This window comes from Eubalaena glacialis, chromosome 10 (assembly GCF_028564815.1).
Source record: "Eubalaena glacialis isolate mEubGla1 chromosome 10, mEubGla1.1.hap2.+ XY, whole genome shotgun sequence".
Taxonomy (NCBI): domain Eukaryota; kingdom Metazoa; phylum Chordata; class Mammalia; order Artiodactyla; family Balaenidae; genus Eubalaena; species Eubalaena glacialis.
In genome coordinates, this window is record NC_083725.1 from 118,130,184 (window position 1) to 118,153,461 (window position 23,278).

The 23,278-nt window shown below is 57.1% G+C and overlaps 1 protein-coding gene across 2 annotated transcripts; it reads right to left on the bottom strand.

Moving 5' to 3' along the window:
- Positions 1-8,137: 8,137 nt before the first annotated feature.
- LOC133100020 (mas-related G-protein coupled receptor member F) lies at positions 8,138-16,985 on the bottom strand. 2 transcript variants are annotated; one of them, XM_061203865.1, is made up of 3 exons: positions 16,781-16,985; positions 13,574-13,687; positions 8,138-10,587 (listed from the first exon to the last, which is right to left on the bottom strand). In XM_061203865.1, exons 2-3 carry the CDS (start codon positions 13,619-13,621, stop codon positions 9,604-9,606), a joined length of 1,032 nt encoding a protein of 343 aa, XP_061059848.1. In that variant the 5' UTR covers positions 13,622-13,687; positions 16,781-16,985; the 3' UTR covers positions 8,138-9,603. The 2 variants fall into 2 exon arrangements, with proteins under 2 accessions (XP_061059848.1, XP_061059849.1); XM_061203866.1 differs by lacking the exon at positions 16,781-16,985 and adding an exon at positions 15,967-16,171.
- Positions 16,986-23,278: the final 6,293 nt, after the last annotated feature.

The following is a 23,278-nucleotide window of genomic DNA, read 5'->3' on the forward strand; positions in this document are numbered from 1 at the left end:
ATGCAGATGGGTGTGATTCAGCAGAGAGGGGGAAGCTGATGATCAGGAAAGCTGCAGGGAGGGGTCCTGGGGGAGGTGAGAGCCCATAGGACCGGGTACGGCCCAGGGGTTGGCCCGGCTAGGAGCTGGGGCGTCAGCCCAGAGGGAAGCGGAGAGTCCAGCCATGGTGCAGGACACGAGGTGGGAAGATGCGGCTGCTCTTTTTTAGGTATCTTCTCTTTCAGCGAAAATAGAAGGGAGATCAAATATTGGGACTGAGGGAAAAAAAGAGGGCTGAATGGTGTCGCCCCCCAAATTCACCTGTTGAAACCCTAATCCCCAATGTGACTGTATTTGGAGCTGGGCCTTTAGGGAGATAATGAAGGTTAAATGAGGTCATAAGGGTGGGACCTTAATCCAGTAAGAGTGGTGTCCTTTTAAGAAGAGATGCCAGAGCACTCTCTCTCTCTCTCTCTCTCTCTCCCCACCTCCCTGTCCCCCACCCCTCTGCCATGTGAAGACAGTGAGAAGGCGGCGGTCTGCAAGCCAAGAAGAGAGCCATCACTTGGCATGGACTTATCTGGCATCTTGATCTCAGGCTTCCAGCCTCCAGAACTGTTAGAAAATAAATGTCTGTTTTTTTTATGCCCTCTGTTTGAGGTATTTTGTTATGGCAGCCGAGCAGACTAATGCACCAATGAAAGGAAATAATGAATGGTGAATACTTCCAAATAAGAGTAAACAACATGTACACGGCATGAAAATGGAACAGGTGGTTGTTAACGCCTGGCTTCACCGCGGTGAGGTCCCCTGTACAGCGGGGGGAGTTTGTGTCTTGGTTACCCCTGAGTCAGGTCCCGGCACACAGTGGGCACTCAATAAATGTGGAGTGGCCCCTAGACTCAGTGCTATGCTGTGTGCTCCCCAGACACCCTCGCCCTCCTTCCCTTACACACTAGTTCAGCTGGCGTGTCTGCCCCCCAGGCCGGCCTGAGTCTGACTTGATCCCTCTCCACGGCCTCCTGGTCCCCAGCACAATGCCTGCAGGAGTAAATGCTCACTCACGGCTTGTTGATGGGTGATGGTTTAAAATATAGAATCTACGAGTTAGCTCTAATCTTCCTGTCCTCGAAAGCCTTGTGTGAATTTTTATCTATTCCACGAAAGACTTACGGAAATGTGTTATTTCCCACCACTATTATGCTGTTGTCCATTTCTTCCTGTACTTTAAGCCTATAAAAAAATTTGCATAGATTAGATACCCAAACAGTCTTATTTTTAAAGATTCAAATGGTAAAGAAGAAAGAAGGTTTTGCCCTGCCTTCACCCTGGGTATCACCATTTACTGTGTGATTATATCCTTGAAGGTTTTTTTCTGTGCATTTACATATACATTCTTTTACATAAATGAGAATAAATCACCTGGTTGTTTCATAAGCTGATTCTTCAAAAATGAATTGTATGTCTTCTCCTTAAATTGTGTTCCCCATGGTACCTGCCTGTCTCACCTTTGTCCGGGCTCTGCTATCACCATTGCTGGGGGCTCTCCAAGTGGCAGACACCCCAGAGGGTGATAAGAACGCGTCACCCCTTTAAATACTTTAAAGGTAGTCTTCACTAGTTCGTTTTATTTAGGAGATGAGGGCTTGGAGAAGCTGAAACACTTGCCCACATCATCCAGCTGCACTTGGCGGGGCTGGACCCTTACCTGGGGCTAGCAGGGGATCACCTGTCACTGGCATGCCCTCCTGCTTCCACCCAGAGAGTAGAAACCAGGGGCTGCTTCCCTGCTCCCCGACGTGACGCTCAGCCCTTCAGGGAAGGGGGCAGCCCCCTCCTCGCTCTGGTGCTTGGAGTCTCGGCAGCACCCCTTTGCCCCAAGTCTCTCCTACCCCCGTCCTGGCTCAGCAGGGATGCCCTGAACTGTCTTCTGCTACCCCCCACCCTGGCCTCAGAGGTGCTCAGTCCCTGGGGCTCCCAGAGAACCTTCCCCCGGCGCCCTCTGAGAAGCGGGAAGGGGAGCTTGAGGTATAAATGCACGAATGGCACCCCCTGGGAGGCCTGCAGAAGAGCCAGCTGGGGGCTAATGGGCCCGGCCAGGCGTGGCCTCCCAGGCTCCCCACCTGGGGGACGGCTGGGTTGCAGGGGAATGGAGCATGAGACTGGGCACCCACGAGGAGCGATGGGAGGGTCACCCGTCTCCTACGCCATCCCAGCAATGCCCCGCCTCCTGAAGGCCGACTGGGATGGCCGAGGCGACCTCAGAGCATCACTGGGCCCCATTGGTGGGGGGTAGGGTGGGGCTCTGGAGGGAATGGGGGCCCTTGTGTGCTGAGAGCGGCCATTACATCCACGTGGAGGTGCTCTGGCTGACGTTCTCTCCCAGTGCTCTGCTCGGGGAAGGCTTGGGGGGAGGGAGCACCGGGCCTGGCCTCCAGGACCTTGTTTCAAGTCCGAGTGCTGCCACCTGTTAGCTGGAGACTTGGGCAGTTTCCTGAGGTGACCTGAGTGTCCCGGTGGGATGACCATGAGGAAGCCCCACTTCCTGCCCGGGAGGCAGATCAGCTCTGCTCCCTACTCCCAGGGCAATTGTTTTCACGGCTCTGAGGTCTCACAGAGGCCATTTAGCTGAGGCCAGAGGGATGGCTGAGCCCTCCAGAACTGTGCCCAAGGGCTAGAATACCATGGACCTGAATTTAGATTCAAGGAGAGTGACTCAACAAGGAATCTGGTCTTGGTTACCAGCTCATGGAACTGACCGAAAGCAAAGAAAGCAAACACCACGAAGGTGTCCAGAGGGCAGCATTGCCCAAATCTGGCAGCAATGACTCGTCCTGTGGGACCATCAGGAAGTGGTCTCTGGAGGTGTCTTACCTGCTTCCAAACTCTCACAGGTGTTGGCGGGATGAAGTTCCGTGCGGACTGTTGGACTGAAGGCCTCAGCGTGTTGCTGGCTGTTGGCCAGAAGCTGCCCTCAGCTCCTTGCTGTTGGCGTCTCCCCAGTATGGCAGCTTGCAACACAGCAGCTTGCTTCCTCAAAGCCAGCTCGGGGGAGCGTCTGTTCACAAGATGGGAGTCACAATCTCACGTAGCCTAATCCTCTTTACTCCATTCTGTTGGTTAGAAGCAAGTTACCTGGTCCAGCCCACACTCATGGAGCTGGGACTACACAAGGCTGTGGATACAGGAGGTGGATTGTTGGAGGCCATCTTGGATTCTGGCGACCATGTTTATTGGCCGATCAAGAACCCCCCCTCGTTGCCAGTCCTTACTAATTCCTGTCCAGCGTAGAATATGCTAGGGACCACTACCATGGTGTGTTGTTTCTGTTCTCTCCTTTCCCAAATGGGATTAAAAAAAAATCATAGTTATTTCCTTTGTCCTGTCCACTGTGAATTGTGTGTCTTGAGAGTGGCCATCATCATTTGGGTTGGAGGGATGGTACCCATCACTAGGATTGGGTACCAGTCCTTGAGGAAGTGCCTCTGGATCTGATGGAGAGAGATGCAAATGGCCCACAGATCTTGGGCTCGGTGCTGGGGTATCAGTCCCCAGAATTGACTTTGGACTGTCTCTCTTCTCGGGGAGAGAGGGAAGTGCATTTTCTGCTGTGAATAATATAGCTACAGATTTGGGGTAGGAACGTTATAAAATCATATCAATACATGGAAAGAAGTGGGTGTGTGGGTGGTGGAATGTGGCCCACATTTGCCACTTTGCCTGCTAGCACCTCCTTTTCGTGCTTTTTGTTTGAGCTCACCTCTTCCCTGCTCTAAGCCTGTTGGGTTTTGGTGAGGTGGGCATCCTCCTTTCTCCCCAGTCTGCTCCCCGCTCCAGGAGAGGGCTGGTGACTGGGGCCTGGGGCCTGGCCAGTGAGCGTGATGGTTGGGGCCTCTGCCAGAATTATCAGGAAAGGGATGCTCTCTTTCTGCTGGGATTGCTGAATTTGTCGAATATAAACTAGGAACTGCTAGTCACCTGCTGTTGAGTTGATTCATTGGGAATAAAGGCAATGCAGATAAAAGCAGAGATGAGAAACAGGGAAAAAAGAAAAGTAACCCAGGGAACATCATTTGAGGCCCGGATCCAGCTATGTCTGAATTGAATATCACTTCTGGGACTTCCCTGGTGACGCAGTGGTTAAGAATCTGCCTGCCAGTGCAAGGGACAGGGATTCCATCCCTGGTCCGGGAAGATCCCACATGCCGCAGAGCAACTAAGCCCGTGTGCCGCAACTACTGAGCCTGCGCTCTAGAGCCCTCGAACCACAACTACTGAGTCCATGTGCCACAACTACTGAAGCCCATGTGCCACAACTACTGAAGCCCACGTGCCTAGAGCCTGTGCTCCACAGCAAGAGAAGCCACCGCAATGAGAAGCCCACACACCGCAATGAAGAGTAGCCCATGCTCGCTGGAACTTTCCTGGTATGTGAGTCAGTGAATTCCCTTAAACACATGCATACGCTCCACCTATACCACCCACCCCTCCACCAAAACTAGATTAAACTGGGGTTTCTGTGACTTGTCACCAAAAGTCCTGGCTGATAAAAAATCTGCTTATGAAACTAATCTGCAATCTAGAATTTAGAGTGGCATAAAGCAGAGATGAGTGGTTGCCTCAGGGTGGGGGCAGAGGCGGGATGATGGGCTGGATGCCCTAGGAAACTTTGGGGGAGGTGATGGAAATGTTCTTTTCTGGGGGTTGGAAGCATTCTGTATACTGATTTGGTGATGACATGAGCATATACACATGTGTCAAAGATCATTGAACTACATATTAAATGGATGTATCTTATTGTATGCCAATTAGACCGTCATTAAATCAATTACAAAGATTAAACGAAAAAAAAATCTGCCTGATTAGGGAAGCCTTCTCCTGAGTTGCCAGGAAACTTGGTGCTGGCATTCTGACTCACTGAAGCAGAGTTTTCCATGAGTCTTAATTTTGTGAACTGTGTCCTGTTGTTTTCTCCAAACCCCTGCTGGCTACTCTCCAGCCCCCACTGGCTGAGAATGTAATATTTTTGTACTCATGTTCTCAGCTGTCCTGGTTCTGGAAGATTCTGCAATACATTTGCAGAGCTCCCCAGCCTTGTAGCCAACCTGTTAAGGGCACACTTCCTTGGGCTGGAGCTTCTTCCCAAGCATTGAGAGGATGGACCATAAATGGACCCATCCCTCTGTCTCGCCTTCTAAAGGAAGCATTTGGTTCCCTGGACAGAGGAATCCCCTTGGCGGAGGGTTCTGAACCAAGCCGTGCAAAAAAGATCTTGGGCTTCAAAATTCTGGCATAGAATATAAACCCCAAGTTATCTCAAAACCATACTGGCAGGATATTCAGGAAAACTGGGCGGATGCCAGAGGGGCATTCCATTTCCTCTTACTAGGATGGAAGATGAGACAGAAGAGGCATCAGCTTCCAGGCTGTTCACTGTGCCGTCTGTTGAACATGCATCCCTTCCCATCCCCCAATCCATTCCAGACATCTACAGCCTAAAACCGGGCTGTCCTCTCCTTTGGTCTCTATTGACTGTGTAATCCAACAAGGCCGGTCCAGGGTGTCCTTGGGCGGCGATGGGCTTGCCCTGTCTACTTCATGCATCACCCCAGAACCCCAACTCCCAGTGCTTTGCTGATGGGAAACCCAGAGGTCAGAGGCCTGAGCTTCCAGGGAAACAAGAAAACCACAGTTGGTTGATGAGGACTGATGGTGACTGGGGCTCCAGCCAGGGCTGTCCACCTGGCAGGACTGACCTTGGACGAGGAACGCCATTTGTAAGCACTGGTGTCCGCCACGGCCGTTGATAGTCTGTACTGCAGAGCCCTGTCCTGAAGATTAAATGAGATTCACACATGGAGCTCTCAGCCCAGGGCCCACTGCGCATAGTAGGTCCTCAAGAAATGACAGTCATTGCCCTGACCAGCAGTGCTGGCACTGGCTGTTCCCGAGAATGTCCCTCCTTCAGTGGCCGCCCTGCGCCCTGACCGTAGTGTGTGGGGACACTGAGCCACCGCAGACCGAGGTCCCACGGCTCACGGGTGGCAGTCCCCGGCCTCCCTGAGGCTTGCTCTGGCTCTCCAAATTTGGCTGTGTGTATCCCGTGTGTACCTAGAGTGTGTTTCCCCACTTGCTCACGTTTGTAGAGACAGCGGTGACAGGAAGTATGAAAAAGTGGAGAGCTCTGTCCTGCCCGTGGCTCTCCCCTCCCTCATATCCTGTTGGGGGGACGGGAGAACAAGTCTTCTTTCTTTGTCCAGCCACCTAGAAGCTGCCTGGTAGGTACGGGACTTCACTCCCCGAATCGTAATTCTATGACCCTGTTGACCAGCAGTTGTCAAAGCGGAATGGCCAGACCCCTTGCCCCAGGCAGTTTCAGGGTGGAAATCTGTGATGTTTGGGGACCCTTGACTTCCTGCCTTTATGGGACACCCAGAAAGAAGGAGGCTTTTGGTCACCACGGGGGGGCCCGGATATGCCATTTTAGGGGGGTGGGGATAGCAGAGGCGCATCACCCCACCCCTGCAGTGGGCTCCGTGGCCCCTTCAGTAATTAAATACCAAAGGAGGGAAGAGGAAAGTGGTTGAGGGCCTGAGGCTTCTGTTTGTGGGCATCTGGGCCTTTTCCCCACCATCAGCACAGAACCACTAGCATAGAAGTGAGGTGGTCAAGGCACGGGCAGGTAGGGCGTGGGCAGGTTGTGCCTGGACGCTTCCCGGGGGCTGGAGTGGCAGAAAGGAGAAGAGGCCTGACTCCCTAGCAAGACTGTAGGGAGAAAGGTCCCAGGGCTGGGAGAGGCCCCATTCCTGGAGTTCGCCCCCCACCCTTCTCGGCTTAGCATCTGCTAAGGGCACGTGTACGTTCATACACAGGCCCAGCCCTGTCCTGACCTCCAGGCCCTGCTAGTTGGTGAGGGCTGCCCACCCACCCACCGGGCCTGGGTTCTGAGCTGTGGCAGAGGCAGGAAGGCGCCGTCGAGCTTCCAGGTGGGGGGCAGCTCCCCACGGGGGGCTCGGGGCTCCTGAGGAAGAGGGGAACCCCAGGGGCTGGGATGCATTGCGCCCCGAGGAACCAGGCCCTGCACGGCCCCCTGGGGCACCTGCAGGCCTGGGAGGCCGTTCCGCCATGTGGAGGCCTGCGCCTCTGGGAGCTTTCCAGCCGATGGTCCCGACCCCACCTCCTGACACACATCGTCAGGATCCCACCTGGTTTCTCTGAGTCCCCAGAAGCGTCAGCTGTGGTGGCCTCCAACTCTGCTTTCCCGGGATTCTCTGACTGGTGTGTGGAGGAGAGGCTGGGGAAGGTGCACCCCAGGGGCTGGGAAAGGGGCGGGTGGGCACCCCGGCTTCATCACCCGAAGCTCCTGGAAACTTCGCCACTGGACCACACAGAGCGGTGGCCTTGCTGGAGCGGCGGCTGGGGCTGTGAGAAAAGGGAGCCGGGCTGCCGTGGGCTGGTCGTCAGGGCAACGCACTTGGGGGTCAGCCGGCCCGAGGGTGGTGCTGCAGCCCTTCTCCGGGATCACCAGGGCAGGGCAGAGGGCGACCAGGCTCTGCAGGCAGAATGCCAGCCACCAGGCGGTACTGCCTCCTGGACGGGCAGTTCCCTCCGTCAGCCGCCCTGCCCGCCCCGCCATCTCCTGGCTCTCCACAGAAGAGGGGCGCCCTGCTCCTGCCCTGGACCCCGGACGCCCCTGCCCTGGTCTCTCCCCGGGCCTATGCGGTGAGCAGTTTTCCCAGATCTTCCCCCAAAGTGGCTGGGGTCCCAGGCTGGACACTGGGAGCCCAAGACGGGCCTGTTCCTGGGGCTGCCGGAGGCGAGGGGTTGGTCAGGGAGCCGTCCGGCCCAGCTCTAGTGGAGGCTGTCTCCTGGGAGGGGCTTCAGCCTGTTGCTGGGGGGTCGGGAGGTGCCAGGCACAGGGACGCCAACTCTGCCTCAGAGAGCTTAGGACAGAGAGTTCTGGATGAGGCAGGGGGTGCAGTATCGCCGAGGATGCAGCAGCCACCCCGGGGGTCTCTGTGTGGACACACCGTGTTCTTTTTTTTTTATTATTATTTAAACTTGTTTATTTATTATTTATTTATTTATTTCTGGCTATGTTGGGTCTTCATTGCTACGTGCGAGCTTTCTCTAGTTGCGGCGAGCGGGGGCTACTCTTCGTTGCGGTGCACGGGCTTCTCATGGCGGTGGCTTCTCTTGTTGTGGAGCACGGGCTCTAGGCACGTGGGCTTCAGTAGTTGTGGCTCGAGGGCTCAGTAGTTGTGGCTCGCGGGCTCTAGAGCGCAAGCTCAGTAGTTGTGGTGCACGGGCTTAGTTGCTCTGCGGCATGTGGGATCTTCCCGGACCAGGGATCGAACCTGTGTCCCCTGCATTGGCAGGCGGATTCTCAACCACTGCACCACCAAGGAAGCCCGCACACTGTGTTCTTCTTGGGCAGGGACTGTATTAGTAGCCAGCAGAGAGCCTAGAACCCAGTAGGTGTGATGAAAACTAAGGTTCCCAGGGGGAGCAGGGGGGGCCCTGGGTGGGTGAAAAGTGCATGGGGGTTAGCCAACAGAGGGTAGCGTGGGGACCAAGCTCCCTCCGGCAGAGGAGTGGACACCCTACCAGGAGAGGGAGCACGCCGGGTGTGTAGACCGGCCAGCCAGGAGAGGCGGCACGGGAGCTGGGGTACAGCGCGGGCTGCACGGGGGGGCGGCGTGGAAAGGCTGCCCATCTGGGCTTTGGATGCCAGTGGGGTCCTCACTGTGGGAACAAGATCACAGACAGCACAGAGGGCAGGAAGCCTTCCTCGCTGCAAGATAGAAAACGTTTATTGATATACATGTATTATCTTTCATCAAACTGGGCCACCGTGCTTGTAGGTGGCTGAGGTGGCCAGCTAGAGCCAGTGCCCACTTCTGGGTGGGGCTATGGCCCAGAGACTGCCTGGATGGCCTTCCGGAGCCCCTCAGACTGGGCGGACGGCAGCTCAGACACGCCGGCTGGCATGGAGTCAGAGACGAGAGCGAGCCACTCAAGCCGGCCGACGCGGTCTTTCCTGCGTCCAGGCACTCGCCATGCCAGAGGCTCCCCCATTTCGGCCACCAAGGGGAACGTCATGTGCAGAAAGACTGGGCTCCCAGGCGGGTTAAGGAGAAGCGTCTCCCAGGTAGCACCCTTTCCTGGAGGTCTGCTCACAGTGTTGCCCTGACGGGGCAGAAAGGAGAGAGCAGGTGTCCCAACAGCAGGACAAAGCTGCTGGCCCGACGGGCGATGGGTTGGCTGATGGGGCAGGAGGTGGATGGGCTGCGTGACCCCCTCCTCTCCCTTCCTGGCCATCCTGGGGCGGGGAGGAGCCCCACACCCGGCCCACCGCCCGGGGGCAACTTCTGCATAGTGGGTCACGGAAGGAGGATAGCTGGGGGTAGCCTGGTGAGGCCACGGGGTCTGTTTGGAAGCGGCTCTTCTGTCTGTTGGCCACCCCCAGAGCCTCGGCCCCGGGAGATGGCGGCACGCTGGCGGGGAGCAGAGTTTTCTCCTTGCGCTCGGGCCCCAGGGCTGCTGCCCAGCTCCTGTCCCTCCGCAAAGGGTCTCTGGAGGCCACTCCAGCTGGCCCCTGCCTCCCCTCCAGGTGCTGGCCTCTCACGAGGCATTCCCCGAGGAGCACTGCATCTCCATGGTGACCGTGTTGGGCGTGCTGCCCCCCACCTCCCCCGGCTCGGCCCCGTCTCGCAGGGCCCGCTGGAAGACCACCCTGAGGGGCTCCCACAGCCGCTGTGACTTGTCCCTGCCGGCCAGGAAGTAGACGACAGGCTTGGCGCTGCTGTTGATGCAGATACACAGGTCGGTGACGTACTCGGGGAAGGGGGCCGGGATCTGGAAGACCCAGAAGAGGAACCAGTCGATCCCTAAGTAGATGGAGGACACGAGGAAAACCGAGACCATGGCCAGGATGACGTGGTTGAGCTTGGCCGAGCGCTGGCGCCGCCGGGCCCGGCATTCCACGTGCAGGATGAGCGCCAGGCAGGGCAGCACCATGAGTGGACAGAAGACCAGGAAGAACAGGATGCCCAGGAAGGCGTCCATGTGCCTGCAGCCCGTCCCGGGCGCCTGGCGGCCCAGGAACATGCAGAAGTAGTTGTGGATGCTGGTGACCAGCAGTGACAGGGTCCAGAGCAGGGAGCACACCACAGCCGACAGGCGCTTGGGCCGACGGCGCCAGAACCAAGAGGGAAAGATGACCGACAGGCAGCGCTCTGAGCTGATGGCTGGCAGGAGGCTCACGCTGGTGACGAACATGCAGAGCCCCAGGATCCGGGACACCGCGCGGACGTAGTCGGCAAACGAGCCCAGGAAGCCCCCCGTGTTCAGGATGGAGAACACGGCCTTGCTAAAGAGGTAGCCGACGTCCGCGCTGGCCAAGTGCAGAAAGTAGGTGGAGAAGGGGCTCCTCTTGATGGAGAAGCCGAAAAACCAGAGGACCAGCCCGTTGCCCACCAGGCCGCACAGACAGAGAAGCAGGAAGATGTAGTTCATGACGGCTGGCGGTGGCAGCATGGTGATCTGCTCGATGGTCAGGAAGCCGCGGCTGTAGAGCTCCGGGGCCTCGCTCACTCCCGGACACATCTGCGCAGGCGTGGAGGGGAGACACGCGGTGATGCTGGCTGGGCTCCATCCCCAAGCCTGCACCTGCATCCAGGTGTGCTGGGCTCCACCCCCAAACCTGCACCTGAGCCCAGGTGTGTTGGTCCTGATTACAGACGTGGCTCTGGAGCAATGAATGGGCTCCAACTGGAGCAGAAGACACCCTTGATCTGACATAGTGCTGCCGCTCTGTGCCCCAGTCTGGAGCTGGCAGCCTACAGGAGTGATAGTAAAAATGGTGAAAATAATCGGTCCCTCATAAAGGCACCTGGTGGTCCACCGGCCAGAAAATGTACATGTTGTGCAAGATAAAGAAAAGCTGAGGAAGCTTTCCATATTGAAGGAAACTAAAGAGACATGACCAATTAATGCAGGGCTGTAAGCCTGGATTGCAGAGTGGATCTAACCATCGCTATAGAGGCTATTAGGGGGATGACTGGGAAATGTGAATGTGGACTATGTATTGTACCAACGTTACACTTTCTGAATAGGAAAATGTACCGTGGCTATGTATGGGAGTGTCCTCGTTCTTAGAAGATACAAACTGTTTGGGTGCAAAGGGGTTTGGTGTCTGCAATTTACTTTCACATAGCTCTGGGAAAGAAAGTATTTATCAAGAGATAATAAAGATTTATTTAAAAAAAAAGAGATACTAGAGAGAAAGCACATGTGGCAACAGGCTAACAATTAATGAATCGGTGAAGGTGTATGCAAATTTACAAAACTTGCAATTTTTCACACTGAAACATGAAAATATTTATTTTAAAAAACAAAATCACTTGTAAGTTACCAAAACAAAACCAAAGTGGACCCTGACCTATAGTGGAATCAGAGAGACCTGGGGAATCAGAGGTGGTTCCCTGCTGGGCCAGGGTGAAACTCTGGGTTTCTGGATCATGAGGGATCTGGATCTGGCCCAAGGGGGTCCTTAGAGGGCGAGACACTTGAGGCAGTGGCTATTTATAGAGCTGTGTAGTTTGACAATTGGTCTGGCTGTGTGAGTCCATCTGGCTAAATGCCAGTCTTGCCTGCAGGGTCTAGGCTGGCATATAAATGCATGAACGTGGGTCATGTGCAAGAAGCTGGCAAGTGGTGGGGGGGCAGTGGCAAACCGGAGGGCACCCGTCCTGAGCAAGTCGGCAGTGCCCTGCTCCAGCCGGTGGGTGCCAGTGGGACCGGCAGGCTGAGTGGCTGATCGTCCTTTTCCCTCTCCCCAGAGAAGCCAGAACTCGAGATGGTAATGTAAACTATCCTGATCTTTAAATGTTCACATTTAAAAAACACTGTGTGGGCCAAACATAACACATCTACAAGCTGGATTCGGTTCTCAGGCTGTGGATTTTGACCTCTCATCCCCAGTGGCGGAGGCTGCCCAGAGCACTGTCACTGCCCTGCCCACACCCCCGGCAGACATCACTAATCCATCCCAGCGCTCTTTCCCACAGAGCCTGAACCTGGCTTCCCCCTAATCTAAGGCCAGGTGTCAGTACCCATTGCTCATGACTCTCCCTCCAAAACCCAAAACAAAACTGAAAACAAACCAGAAGGTTCTTGAGGCAGGACTATTCTGCCACTTTCCAGATGGGCGCCAGCTCCGGCAGAAAGCTGGGTCCTGAAAGACTGCTCTCTGGGCCTGACACCCCATAACAAAGGGAGGGACCTCTGGCCTGGCTCCGGTCAAGGGGACCCTGCAAGCAGGGACTGGTGGGTGCCGGCAAACTCTGGGGAAACCCCAGGAGGTCAGGGCATGGGGGTCCCGGTCACGACCCGGCATCCTCTAAATATATTTATTGACCCCACATCTGTTTGTCTGTCTGTCTGTCAACTCTCGAACCCCTTAGCTCGCTCTTTACTCAGCCTTTCCTCTTCTCAGCTGGGGAGCAGACCCAGTGCCTAAACAAGTCCACGGAGGACCAGCTCTAGCGCTGGAGGGAACTGGGTAGCAGGGGCTGCATCTGACAGGTCAGATCCCTCAGTGCCTCTCGCAGGCTGGAAGAAGTCTGCCATCCTCCCCTCAGAGTCAGAGCGGGAGGGCCGGTGAGTCACTGGACGTGTGGCTGCCATCCCGGCCACACAGCACCTTGTAAAATGCCTGCTCTGGAGCCTGGTGCCCTCCCTGGGCTCTGCCTTTTCTCTGGGGATTTCTGGGGACTCCCAAGCCAGTTCCTTCTCTGTCTCCTGTGGCTGCCATCTCGCAGTGGTCACCATCAGGGCTGCAGGCATGGTGGGGAAATGCCGGGGGCTGGGGTCCTGGCTCTGCCCTGACCTCTGGACTCACCGCAGTCAAGCTACTACACTGGCGTGAGCCTCAGTTTCCTCAAAGGTTGCACTTGGTAAACTCAGGGGGTCCTTCCAACTTGAGAGGGTTTTTCCCGGGATTCAGGAGGGAATTCCAGAGTTTTCAAAGGCCTCAGAGAAGTAGGGGGCAGGAGCGGGGGGAGGGCAGAAGGGGTGGGTCAGACTGATGGGTCGTCAGAGTCTCAGCCATGGCTAGTGCCTGGAGGCAGGCGGTAAACTGGGACTAATGGACCCTGGCCTTGGGCGACGCTGGCAGGGTGGCCCAGAGCCCCACGGAGCACGTGACACCAGGGCCCCCTTGTAGCCAGCCTCGCAGGGCCTCCTGGCAGGGCCTGGCCATGGGAAATAGCTGACCGCCCCATCTCCCCAGGGAAGAGACGACAAGGTCTCTGGAGGTTGGTAACAGATGCCCCAAGGTCTGCACAGGATGGGATTCGAGGGTGTCCGGTGATGACACTGGGGATCCGAGGTGACCGGTAACCAGTGCCAGGCCACGTGGCCCAGAGGGGCCCTGCTGCCCGCCTGTCTGTCCCGAGCTAGAGGATGGGGCCTGGGCGGCAGAGTGTGTGTGAGAAGGGGATGCTGGGCGGGGTCTGTCCCCTCCCACCACACCATCCTGCAGACCCGGGTCGGGGAGCCCCCTCTGTCGGGAGCCGATGGTGGCACTTGCCTTGTTCCTGTTGGTGGGATGGGCCTCCCAGGAGCAGTTTCCAGCCATCCCCAGGCCTGGTGAGTCCAGATTCCTTACGGCTCCGCTCACAGCTCACCGGCGTGCACAACCCTCCTGGCCAGGCAGAAAGAGTCACATCAGGGCGGCAGCGTTCTCCCCTCCCTCGCAGACCCCTCCCCAGGCCCCCAGGGCTCTCCCCTTGGAGGGCAGGCTGATGAGCCATCCCCTGGCCACCTTAGAGGCAGGGCCTTGTGGGAGGCACCGGGCTTCCTGCTGAGTCCAGAGCAGGTGGCGTCTGTGTGCACCACTCCCTCCTTCTCCGGGGCCCTCATTCACCCCCCTGCTGACACCCTAGGGACACCTCCTGGGGAAGAAGCCCCTCTCCTTCCCCACTTGTTCTGAGATTTCTGGAGCCAGATGGCTTCTGGAGATATATTTTATTTACCTGCACACATTTCTTGGACACCACCTTTGTGTCCAGCCAGGGGTGGGACAGGGGTTCAGTCCCAGACAGGAGAGTGGGGGAGGAAAGATCATTTCCGGCAAGGAGGCTTCCTGGAGGAGGAGACTTTTGCCTGGGCCTTGTGTTTGTAAGATATTAAGGTGTCTGGTCTTTCCCTTACACACGCCTGGAAGGCAGGGCACCCCGCTCATCAGCATCAGCATCGCTGTCACCACCATCAGTCCCGAGTCAGTGAGTGCCTGCTCGCTTACACCCCATCCTCCTGTTTGGTCCTGGGTACCAGCTAGGAGGCAGGTGTAGTCACTCCCCTATGACGAGGGCAGGGAGGTGAGGTCACCTGCCCAGGGCGCACCCCATAACCGCCGCACACTGCAGCTCTGCAGATTTGTGTACCTGCAGGACCAGAGCGGCTGCAGAGACAGGAGGGCTGGAGGCGGCACCAGCCTCGAGCCTGCTGTGGTGGCCCCGGCTCCAGGCTGGAGCAGGGGCAGCTGGACTCGGCCAGGACTGCAGGTTGGAGGCCTGGGAGAAGTAGTGACAGGCCGGGGAGGGGGCGTCCCTGCCTGAGACCTGTCCGTCCTCCTCCAGCAGAGCTCATTGGTCCGCCTGCCCCGGCTGCACTCGAATTGACTCCGGTCCCCCAACCTGACTTCGGCCCCCGCCCGCAAGCACCCATCCCTCCCACTGTGCAGGCGGGAAACTGAGGCTGTCAGCGGAGGAGGAGCCTTGAGGGGGCACAGCCTGGCCGCAGGCTGCTGTGCCCCTCCTCCTCCTGACTCCCCCGGAATTCCATCCTAGGCCGCCACGCGCGCGCCCCTCAGCCCCGGGCCGGGGGGGCGGGGCCGGGCAGGCGCCGGTCATTGGCTGCGCGGGAAGGCGGTCCCCGCGAGCTGCCCGCCCCTCTTTAACCCTCAGCCTCCCGGAGCCCACGGCACAGGGCCGCCCGGAGGGGCAGCGGGCGGGGCCGGGGGCGCGGACGGCGCGGCCCCGGACCGCAGCCCCGCAGGGCGTGGGGCTCGCGCCGGGGCCCCAGGTGGCTGTGCGTGGGGGGGGGGGCCCTTATGCGTGAGAACAAGTGAGCCAGCTCGTGAGGCGTGTGCAGTGTGGGTTTGCAGACAGCGGGGGGCTAGGAGATGTGCATATTACTGTGTACCTCCCACCCCTCCCCCGTGACAGTCTTGACTCTAGTTGGGCCACTGTCCCCATTGCCACGGACAGACCTCATGCTTCTCCACACTCTGGGGCTTGTCCAAGCTCTCCGGGTGCCTGCAACCCCCAAACTGCCTGCCTCGCCCTCACCCTTCCTGGCCTGGGGTACTCCCCCTTCCACCCTCCTCCTCCTCCTGCACTGTTCTCGCTCTTCTTGGTCGCCCTTCCAGACACACATCACCCCTAGGTCTGGGCCCCAGGCTTGGCCCCCAGGAATGTCCTGACTCTGAGAGCCTCTTCCGTTCACCTCTGCCAGGCTAGACCCCCAAGGACACACATGCCCCCAGGACAGCTGGCTGGGGCCTGCCCATGAGGTCCGACTGGGGCTGGGCATGTAGTGGTTGATTCGAGGTGTGGGTGTCCCTGTGTGTCTGAGCCCTCGCTGTCCTGCCACCGGCCATCTGAAAAGCTACTGCACTTCCGTGCAGAGAGATCTGGAAGCCAAGTTGGACCCCACGTGGGCCATAGAAAGACGTGTGTGTGACATGTGTATGGGACGTGCGTGAGTGCGTGTGAGTGCGTGTGCTCCTCATGTCAGGCTCTGGCGTATGACAGGACTAGCTTGGGCTAAAGCAGACAAAAAAATCTGCCAGCTCAGCTCACTGCTGACCCTCCCCTCAAAGCACAAGACCGAGGATGGGCCCCCAGCCACCTGTCGGCCCCAGCCTCAGGAAGCCCCTCATCTTTCACTGCCACCCACCACGCCCAGCTCCAAACCCACCTGGGTCCCCGCTAGACAGGACTTTACACCAAGAGGCCTCGGTGGGAACCGTCAGACTCCAATTCTCCCGTCGGTCTTCCCAGCCCCTCTCCTTGTCCCGGGGCTGCCACCTGGGCTGGGTCTGAGAGCACTGGCCACGGGGTGGGCTTGTGGCTGTCATTCCCCCCAGACACGGGGGACACCTTTCAAAATGTCTCACGAACAGCCTTCGCCCAACGCCAGCACCCCATCAGGCACCGCCCACTGGGGAGGAGGTGGGACGCAGCCACCCAACCTCCGGAGGCTGCCGAGGCTGACCCCTCGGTGTCCGTCCCAGGGCTGGCCCCAAGCTGCCGGAGCTCGGCCCCGTGGAAGGACGGGGTGCAGTCAGCGTGCGTGACGGCGCTGGGAGCCGTTGCACTTGGGATCCTGCCTGCTGGGTGTTCCCCTTCCTGCCCTTCCAGAAAGCACGCCTGGATGGCTGGCGAGGGTGGGGAGGGGTAGAGGGGGAGCCCCCACCCACAGGAGGACAGAGCAGGAGCTGGAAGCAGAGGACAGCTGGGGGTTCAGCAATCAGCAGGGTGCCCGGGCCTGCCACACAGGAGGGGGACTCTCAAAGTGGCCCGGTGACCCTGGGACTCTGGGGCCTTGGGAGGGCTCCTCTGGCGGGGAGAGCGCTGCTCTGCGGTCTCAGGCTCCTGCTTGGGGCCATGTGATTTCCGGGGGCTGCCAGCCTCGAGGGTGCCTGCCTTCCAATCCTTCCCTGCCCGGCTTTCACCCTGCAGCCCCGGCTCGCGGGACGCCCTCCCCTGGGCCCTGGGCGCCGTGGAGCTACCTGCAGCTGCTGGCCTGATCCTCAGAGGCCGCCCCTTCGTGGAGGGCTCTTCCCGTGATGCCCACTTCTGGTCACCCACCAGCAGGGCAGCAGGGCAGCAGGCCAGCGCAGAGCACTGCCCGCAGCCTCAGGAAACGCGAGCTCAGGGTGGAGGAGAGCCCTCGCCTGCCTGCTGGAGGAGACGGCTTTGGCAGTGTAACCCGCCCCCAGCCCAATTCCAGGCCCGGCAGGAGGGGGGCGGGGACGGGGAAGAGGAGGAGGAGGGGCTGAGCCGGGATGAGGCTTTGGGAAGGAATGCCCCGCTCAGGAGGCCCCCCCGGAGCCCCGCTGGGAACTCAGCTCTCCGCCTGATGACGTCATGTTGGCCCGAGCACTGCGGCCCGAGTCCAGCTGTGAATCTGCGGCTCCGCACTGCCCACTGCCCGGGAGAGGGAGTATCAGGCTGTCCACTTGCCCGATGCCTCGGCCCCCACTGGGCACTTCGGGGCACGGAGGCCTGGGAGGGGCGGGTCCCCACCTGTTTTTTAATTGTACCCAGGGGCTGTTATGGAGAAGCCTGGAGGCCGCAGGGTGAGGGCTCCAGTGAGGGGGTGGTGCAGGCACTTTGGAGGGCAGAACGGCTGGCTGGACAGCAGTGCCACCCAGGTGGTACCCCACGTCCCCTTCCACCCCGGAATCTGCCCAGGGTCCCTTGCGGGCTTCTGGAGGCAGGAATTCCCTTTTCCCCAGCCCTAATAGCAGTCAGATGGCGCAAGTGGAAAATCACAGCGCTCGCCTGGGGCCTGGCCCGAGCGGGGAAATTGGCGGGCCGTGTGTGCGCCGCTCAGCGCGACGATGCGTCAGCCTCCCCCAACCCCGGCGAGTCCCCACAGGGTCCTGGGGCTCCGAGCCAAAGCCTGGGGGGCGGTGCAGGGGCCAGAGGGGTGGCCGTGAGGACGGGGTTGGTGAGGAGTGGCTTCCCAGGAGCCACCAGGGAAAGCTCCCTGCCCTGGACCAACTTTCTCATGGCCCAGGGAGCCTGAGGGAATTCTGAGCAATGTTTTCCCTGTGGGAGCACATGATGCCCAGATTGGGGTTGGGGGGTGCCTCTGTGGGCATCTTAAAGAGAAGCCAGAAGTAGAGCTTCCCCTGCACCTGCCCTGGAGCTGCAGCCCTCCTGTGCCGGGAGGAGCTCGACGTCCCTGGCCACCTGTGAGCCTCAGAAGGGGATCAGATTGTTCCCTGCTGGGTCCAGCTGGCCTCCTGGGGCCTTTGTTTTTTAGGGAGGGGTTGGGGGAGGGCTCGAGGATGCTGAAGGTCACGACGGCCACGCCCGAGGCTGGGCTGGCAGCAGGCAGAGGTGGGGACCCTCCCCTCCTCTCCCAGGCCGGCCAGCTGGGGCCCAGCTGGGCTGCTTGTTTACGTGGGGAGGCCGGGGGAGGCCAATCCAGGCAAGTTCCAAGTGTAATTGCATCTGGACTCTTAAAAGGAATTGTGTGAAGTGGGCAGCGGCTCTGAAGTCCACCGCCTTATTTGGTATGGAAATCTGTTTCTTTCAAAGCTAATGAGAGGTGCTTGTAAATGGGTTTGGGTTTGCTGCATCCCATTGCCACCCACTGTCCTCCGGCCTGGAGGCCAGGCTTCTGCAGGGACATGGCTCCCATGGCTGCCTCCGATCTTGGGTGACCCTGGGACTCGGTTCCTCATCTGTCAGGTGGGAAAAATAACGACTCTCGGAGTAGCAGTGAGAAAGGAATCAGGTCCCAGGTAAAAAAGCTCTGTGACCCCAGAAGCACTGTGTCATTCATTCCCTCTCTCCCTTCACAAGGCTTAGGGCGACTTGGAGGGGGCCGGCCCAGTGCTGGCCACGTGAGACACTGTCCCTGCACTTCCAGCCCTCATGTTCTGTCCTCACGCCCTGAACAGCCACCACCCTGCCATCAGTGGTCCTCCTCCACCCCTCCCAGGAAAAGGGAAGTTTATTTTTAGTGGTCCAGTGCCGTGGGCCTCACAGGTGGACTCTGGTCTCACACCCACCCCAGGCCCCCTACAAGCGTGCAGGCCAGGACCCTCCTCTGCTGGGCCCTCCTGTGGTCCCTCGTTGCCCAGCTGCTCCGAGTCGGACCCTCCGGGCCAGCAGGGAGGGCGCAGAGCCTCCCAGGCAGACCCGCACACACTGCAGAGCGCCTGCCGGGTACCACGCCCTGTGGCCTGGGCTGATGAACAGGCAGATGAGGTCTCTGCCCTCCCGGAGCTGCCATCAAGCTGGGAGGCAGACCAGAATCAGGTGACCCAGACACATGGAAAACCACAGCTGAACAGAAGGCACCAGCATGCCAGGAAGATCAGGACGGCTTCCTGGAGGAGGTGATGAGGGAGCCTGTGGGGAAAGTTGGGCAGGAGCAACTCAGGTGAGAAGATTAAGGAAGACATCCCCAGCAGAGGGAACAAAGGCCCTGAGGCAGGAGGCATGCTTCACCAGTGAATGGGGGGCTGGATGAGGCCGAGGGGAGGCAGAGAGGGCAGAGGCCTGGATGAGGCCCCCAAGTGGGCAGCTCTGATTGGCCCTTCCTGACCCAGGATCTCGCCCTCTGTGTCCTGTTCTCACCTCTCTGTTGACCTTTGTCCCCTCTGCTCAGGGGACAAGTGCAGTGAGGATGATGACAATTACATCTGCCTCTTGCTGTGTCCTCTGAGCCAGGGCTGCATAAATGGGATCATTTCATCCTCACAACATCGCCCATTTTGCACCTTCATTCAACACACAATTACTGGGACTTCCCTGGTGGTCCAGTGGTTAAGACTCCGTGCTCCCAATGCAGTGGACATGGGTTTGATCCCAGGTCGGGGAACGAAGATCCCGCATGCTGCACGGTGCGGCCAAAAAAAAAAAAAGTGCATGATTCAATGGTTTCAGTGTATTCAGAGAGTTGTGCAACCATGACCACTATCTAATTATAGAATGTTGTTTTCACCCCCTAAAAGGACTCCATACTCATTAGCAGCCTCCCCAGCCCCTGGTCACTATTCATCTAATTTCTGTCTCTATGGATTTACCTGTTCTGGACGTTTCATAGAAATGGAATCACACAGGTCTTTTGTGTCTTGATTCTTTCACTCAGCATAAAGTTTTCAAGGTTCTTACATGTTTTGAATTCACATATCAGTGCAGCATTCCTTTTTATGGTGATAGGCTAGTTCTTTAGGGTCCAAACCTCTTTCTCTTCTGCTTGGCTAAGGTCCTCCAGGAGACAAGGCAAATGTGTACATGGTCTGGGTCTCCCAGGTTAATTCCTGAGGCCATTTGGTTTCAACCCTTGAGATTAAAAAGGTCTCTCCAAGGTCTAGCTGGTTTTCCTGATGGGGAAGAGTGAGTAGGACACCTCCTCCCTCCTTTCTCCCCTCCTCCAGCCAGGATGGAGCATCTGTGATGGAATGTGCATCTTAGGAATCTCTGCAGAAGCCTACATTCTCCTTTGTCCTGCATGTGGAAGACTATTCATTTGTTCATTTATCCATCCATCCATCATCCATCCATCAATCCATCCAGTATCCATCCATCCATAATCCATCTTACATCCATCCATCCTTCATCCATCCAACATTCATTCATCCATCATCCATCCATCCATCATCCATCTTACATCCATCCAACATCCATTCATCCATTATCCATCCATCCATCACCCACCCATCCATCCATCCATCCATCCATCATCCATCCAACATCCATTCATCCATCATCCATCCATCCATCACCCATCCATCCATCCATCATCCATTCATCCATCATCCATCATCCATCCATCCATCACCCATCCATCCATCCATCCATCATCCATTCATCCATCATCAATCATCCATCCATCCATCACCCATCCATCCATCCATCCATCATCCATTCATCCATCATCCATCCATCCATCCATCATCCATCCATCCATCCATCATCCATCCATCATCCATCTTACATCCATCCATCCCTTCCATCCATCATCCATCCAACAGCCATTCATCCATCATCCATCATCCATCCATCCCTCACCCATCCATCCATCCATCCATCATCCATTTTACATCCATCTATCATCCATCCATCCATCATCCATCTTACACCATCCATCCCTTCCATCCATCATCCATCCAACAGCCATTCATCCATCATCCCTCATCCATCCACCCATCACCCGTCCATTCATCCATCATCCATCATCCATCCATCCCTCACCCATCCATCCATCCATCATCCATTTTACATCCATCCTTTCATCCATCCATCATCCATTCATCCATCATCCATCACCCATCCATCCATCCATCCATCCATCATCCATCCATCATCCATCATCCATCCATCCATCACCCATCCATTCATCCATCACCCATCATCCATCCATCATCCATCATCCATTTTACCTCCATCCTTTCATCCATCCATCATCCAACCATGCATCATCCATCCATTATCCATTTTACATCCATCCATCCATCCATCATCCATCTATCATCCATCTTACATCCATCTATCCTTCTATCCATAATCCATCCAACATCCATTCATCCACCACCCATCCATCCATCCATCCACCATTCATCCCTCTGTCCGTCCATCCATCCATCCATCTATCCATCCATTCTTACCTTCATTCAACACGTATTTACTGAACACCAACACTGTTGGTGCTGGGGAAAGAATTGTGGAGGAATCAGATATGAAGGAAGAGAAGAACAGGTGATAAATAGAAACAAATGAACACAAGAATTCCAACTGGAGTCAGTGCAGTGAGGATAATGAACAGGTGTGGTGATAGAAAATTATGTGGTAGAAGAAGAGAGGGTGTGATGTAGGTGGAATAATGGCTCCCTAAAGATGCTGAAATCCTAATCTCAGATCCTGAGACTATAGGAACTTACGTGGCAAAAGAGACTGCAGATGTGCTGAAGTTAAGGATCCTGAGAAGGAGAGATTATCCAGGGTTATCTGGGTGGGCCCTGTATAATCGCAATTGTCCTTACAAGAGGGAGGCAGGAGGGTCAGCGTGAGATGTGATGATGGAAGATGATCAGGAGATCAGTCAGGTGATGTGATGAGTGAAGAAAGAGGTTGGAGGGATGTGAAAAAGTGGCCATGGGCCAAGGATGCAGTATCCTCTAGAAGCTGAAAAAGACAGGGAAATGGATTGTACCCTAGGGGCTCCAGCCCTGACTACACCTTGATTTTAGGCTTCTGATCTGTAGAACTACAAGAGAATAAATGTGTAGGGACTTCCCTGGCACTCCCATTGCAGGGGGTACGTGTTTGATCCCTGGTCGGGGAACTAAGTTCCCACATGCATGCCGCACCGCAGCCAAAGAAAAAAAAAAAAAGAAAAGAGAGGGAGTAAATGTGTGTTGTCTTAAGCCACCAAGGTTGTGGTCATTTGTTACAGCAGCAATAGAAAAACTAAGAATGGTAGATAAGCCTTTTCAGCAAGGCCAGGCTGAAAGCTCTTTCTGCTTGAGCTGAGGCCTGAGGAAGGAAAGGAGAGGCTCCAGATACCCACTGAGTCCACAGGAATAGTCCAGGGTAAAGAACAGCAGGTGCAAAGGCCCTGAGGTAGGAAAGGATTTGGTGTGTTAGAAGAACAGAAAGGGGGACTTCTCTGGTGGCGCAGTGGTTGAGAATCCACCTGCCAATGCAGGGGACACGGGTTCAATCCCTGATCTGGGAGGATCTCACATGCCGCGGAGCAACTAAGCCCGTGCACCACAGCTACTGAGCCTGTGCTCTGCAGCCCGTGAACCACAACTACTGAGCCCACGCCACAACTACTGAAGCCCGGGCGCTCTAGAGCCTGCATGCCGCAACTACTGAGCCCGCGTGCTGCAACTACTGAGGCCTGCATGCCTAAAGCCTGTGCTCCACAACAAGAGAAGCCACTGCAATGAGAAGCCCGTGCACCATGATGAAGAGTAGCCCGTGCTCGCCGCAACTAGAGAAAGCCCGCGCACAGCAATGAAGACCCAATGCAGCCAAAAAATAAATTAAAAAAAAAAGAAGAAGAACAGAAAGGGAGGTAGGAGGGCAGGAATGGGAGGGTGTGTGTGATGAGGCTGGGGAGGTGGGCGGGGCCTCCAGCCCCTGCAAGCCCAGGGGCAGAGCCATCTCCTGGCGCCTGAGATGGGATGTCCCAGCAGCAGGGCCTTGGCTGGTTTCCCATCTTCCTAGTTTGAGGCTCTCTGCCCAGCTTCCAATTCGTCACTTTCTTGCTGCCCAGACAGTTTCCAGCCGTGTCCACTTCTTTCCCTTCCCACGGCCACTACGCTGGTGCGGTCCTGTTGTCCCTCCCACTTGGACCCCTTGCTGCACCACGACCACTGCACTGTCCCACTGTGTGATCTGCTCACTCATCAGACTCCTTAATGTGGGTCACTCAGCCCGTGGGGACCCCCAGCATCGTTGCCCCGCCGCCCTGCCCACCTTAAACTCCTCGGTCAGCCTTGACACCAGCTGTGGTCCGTCCCTGCTCCCTTCCCTCC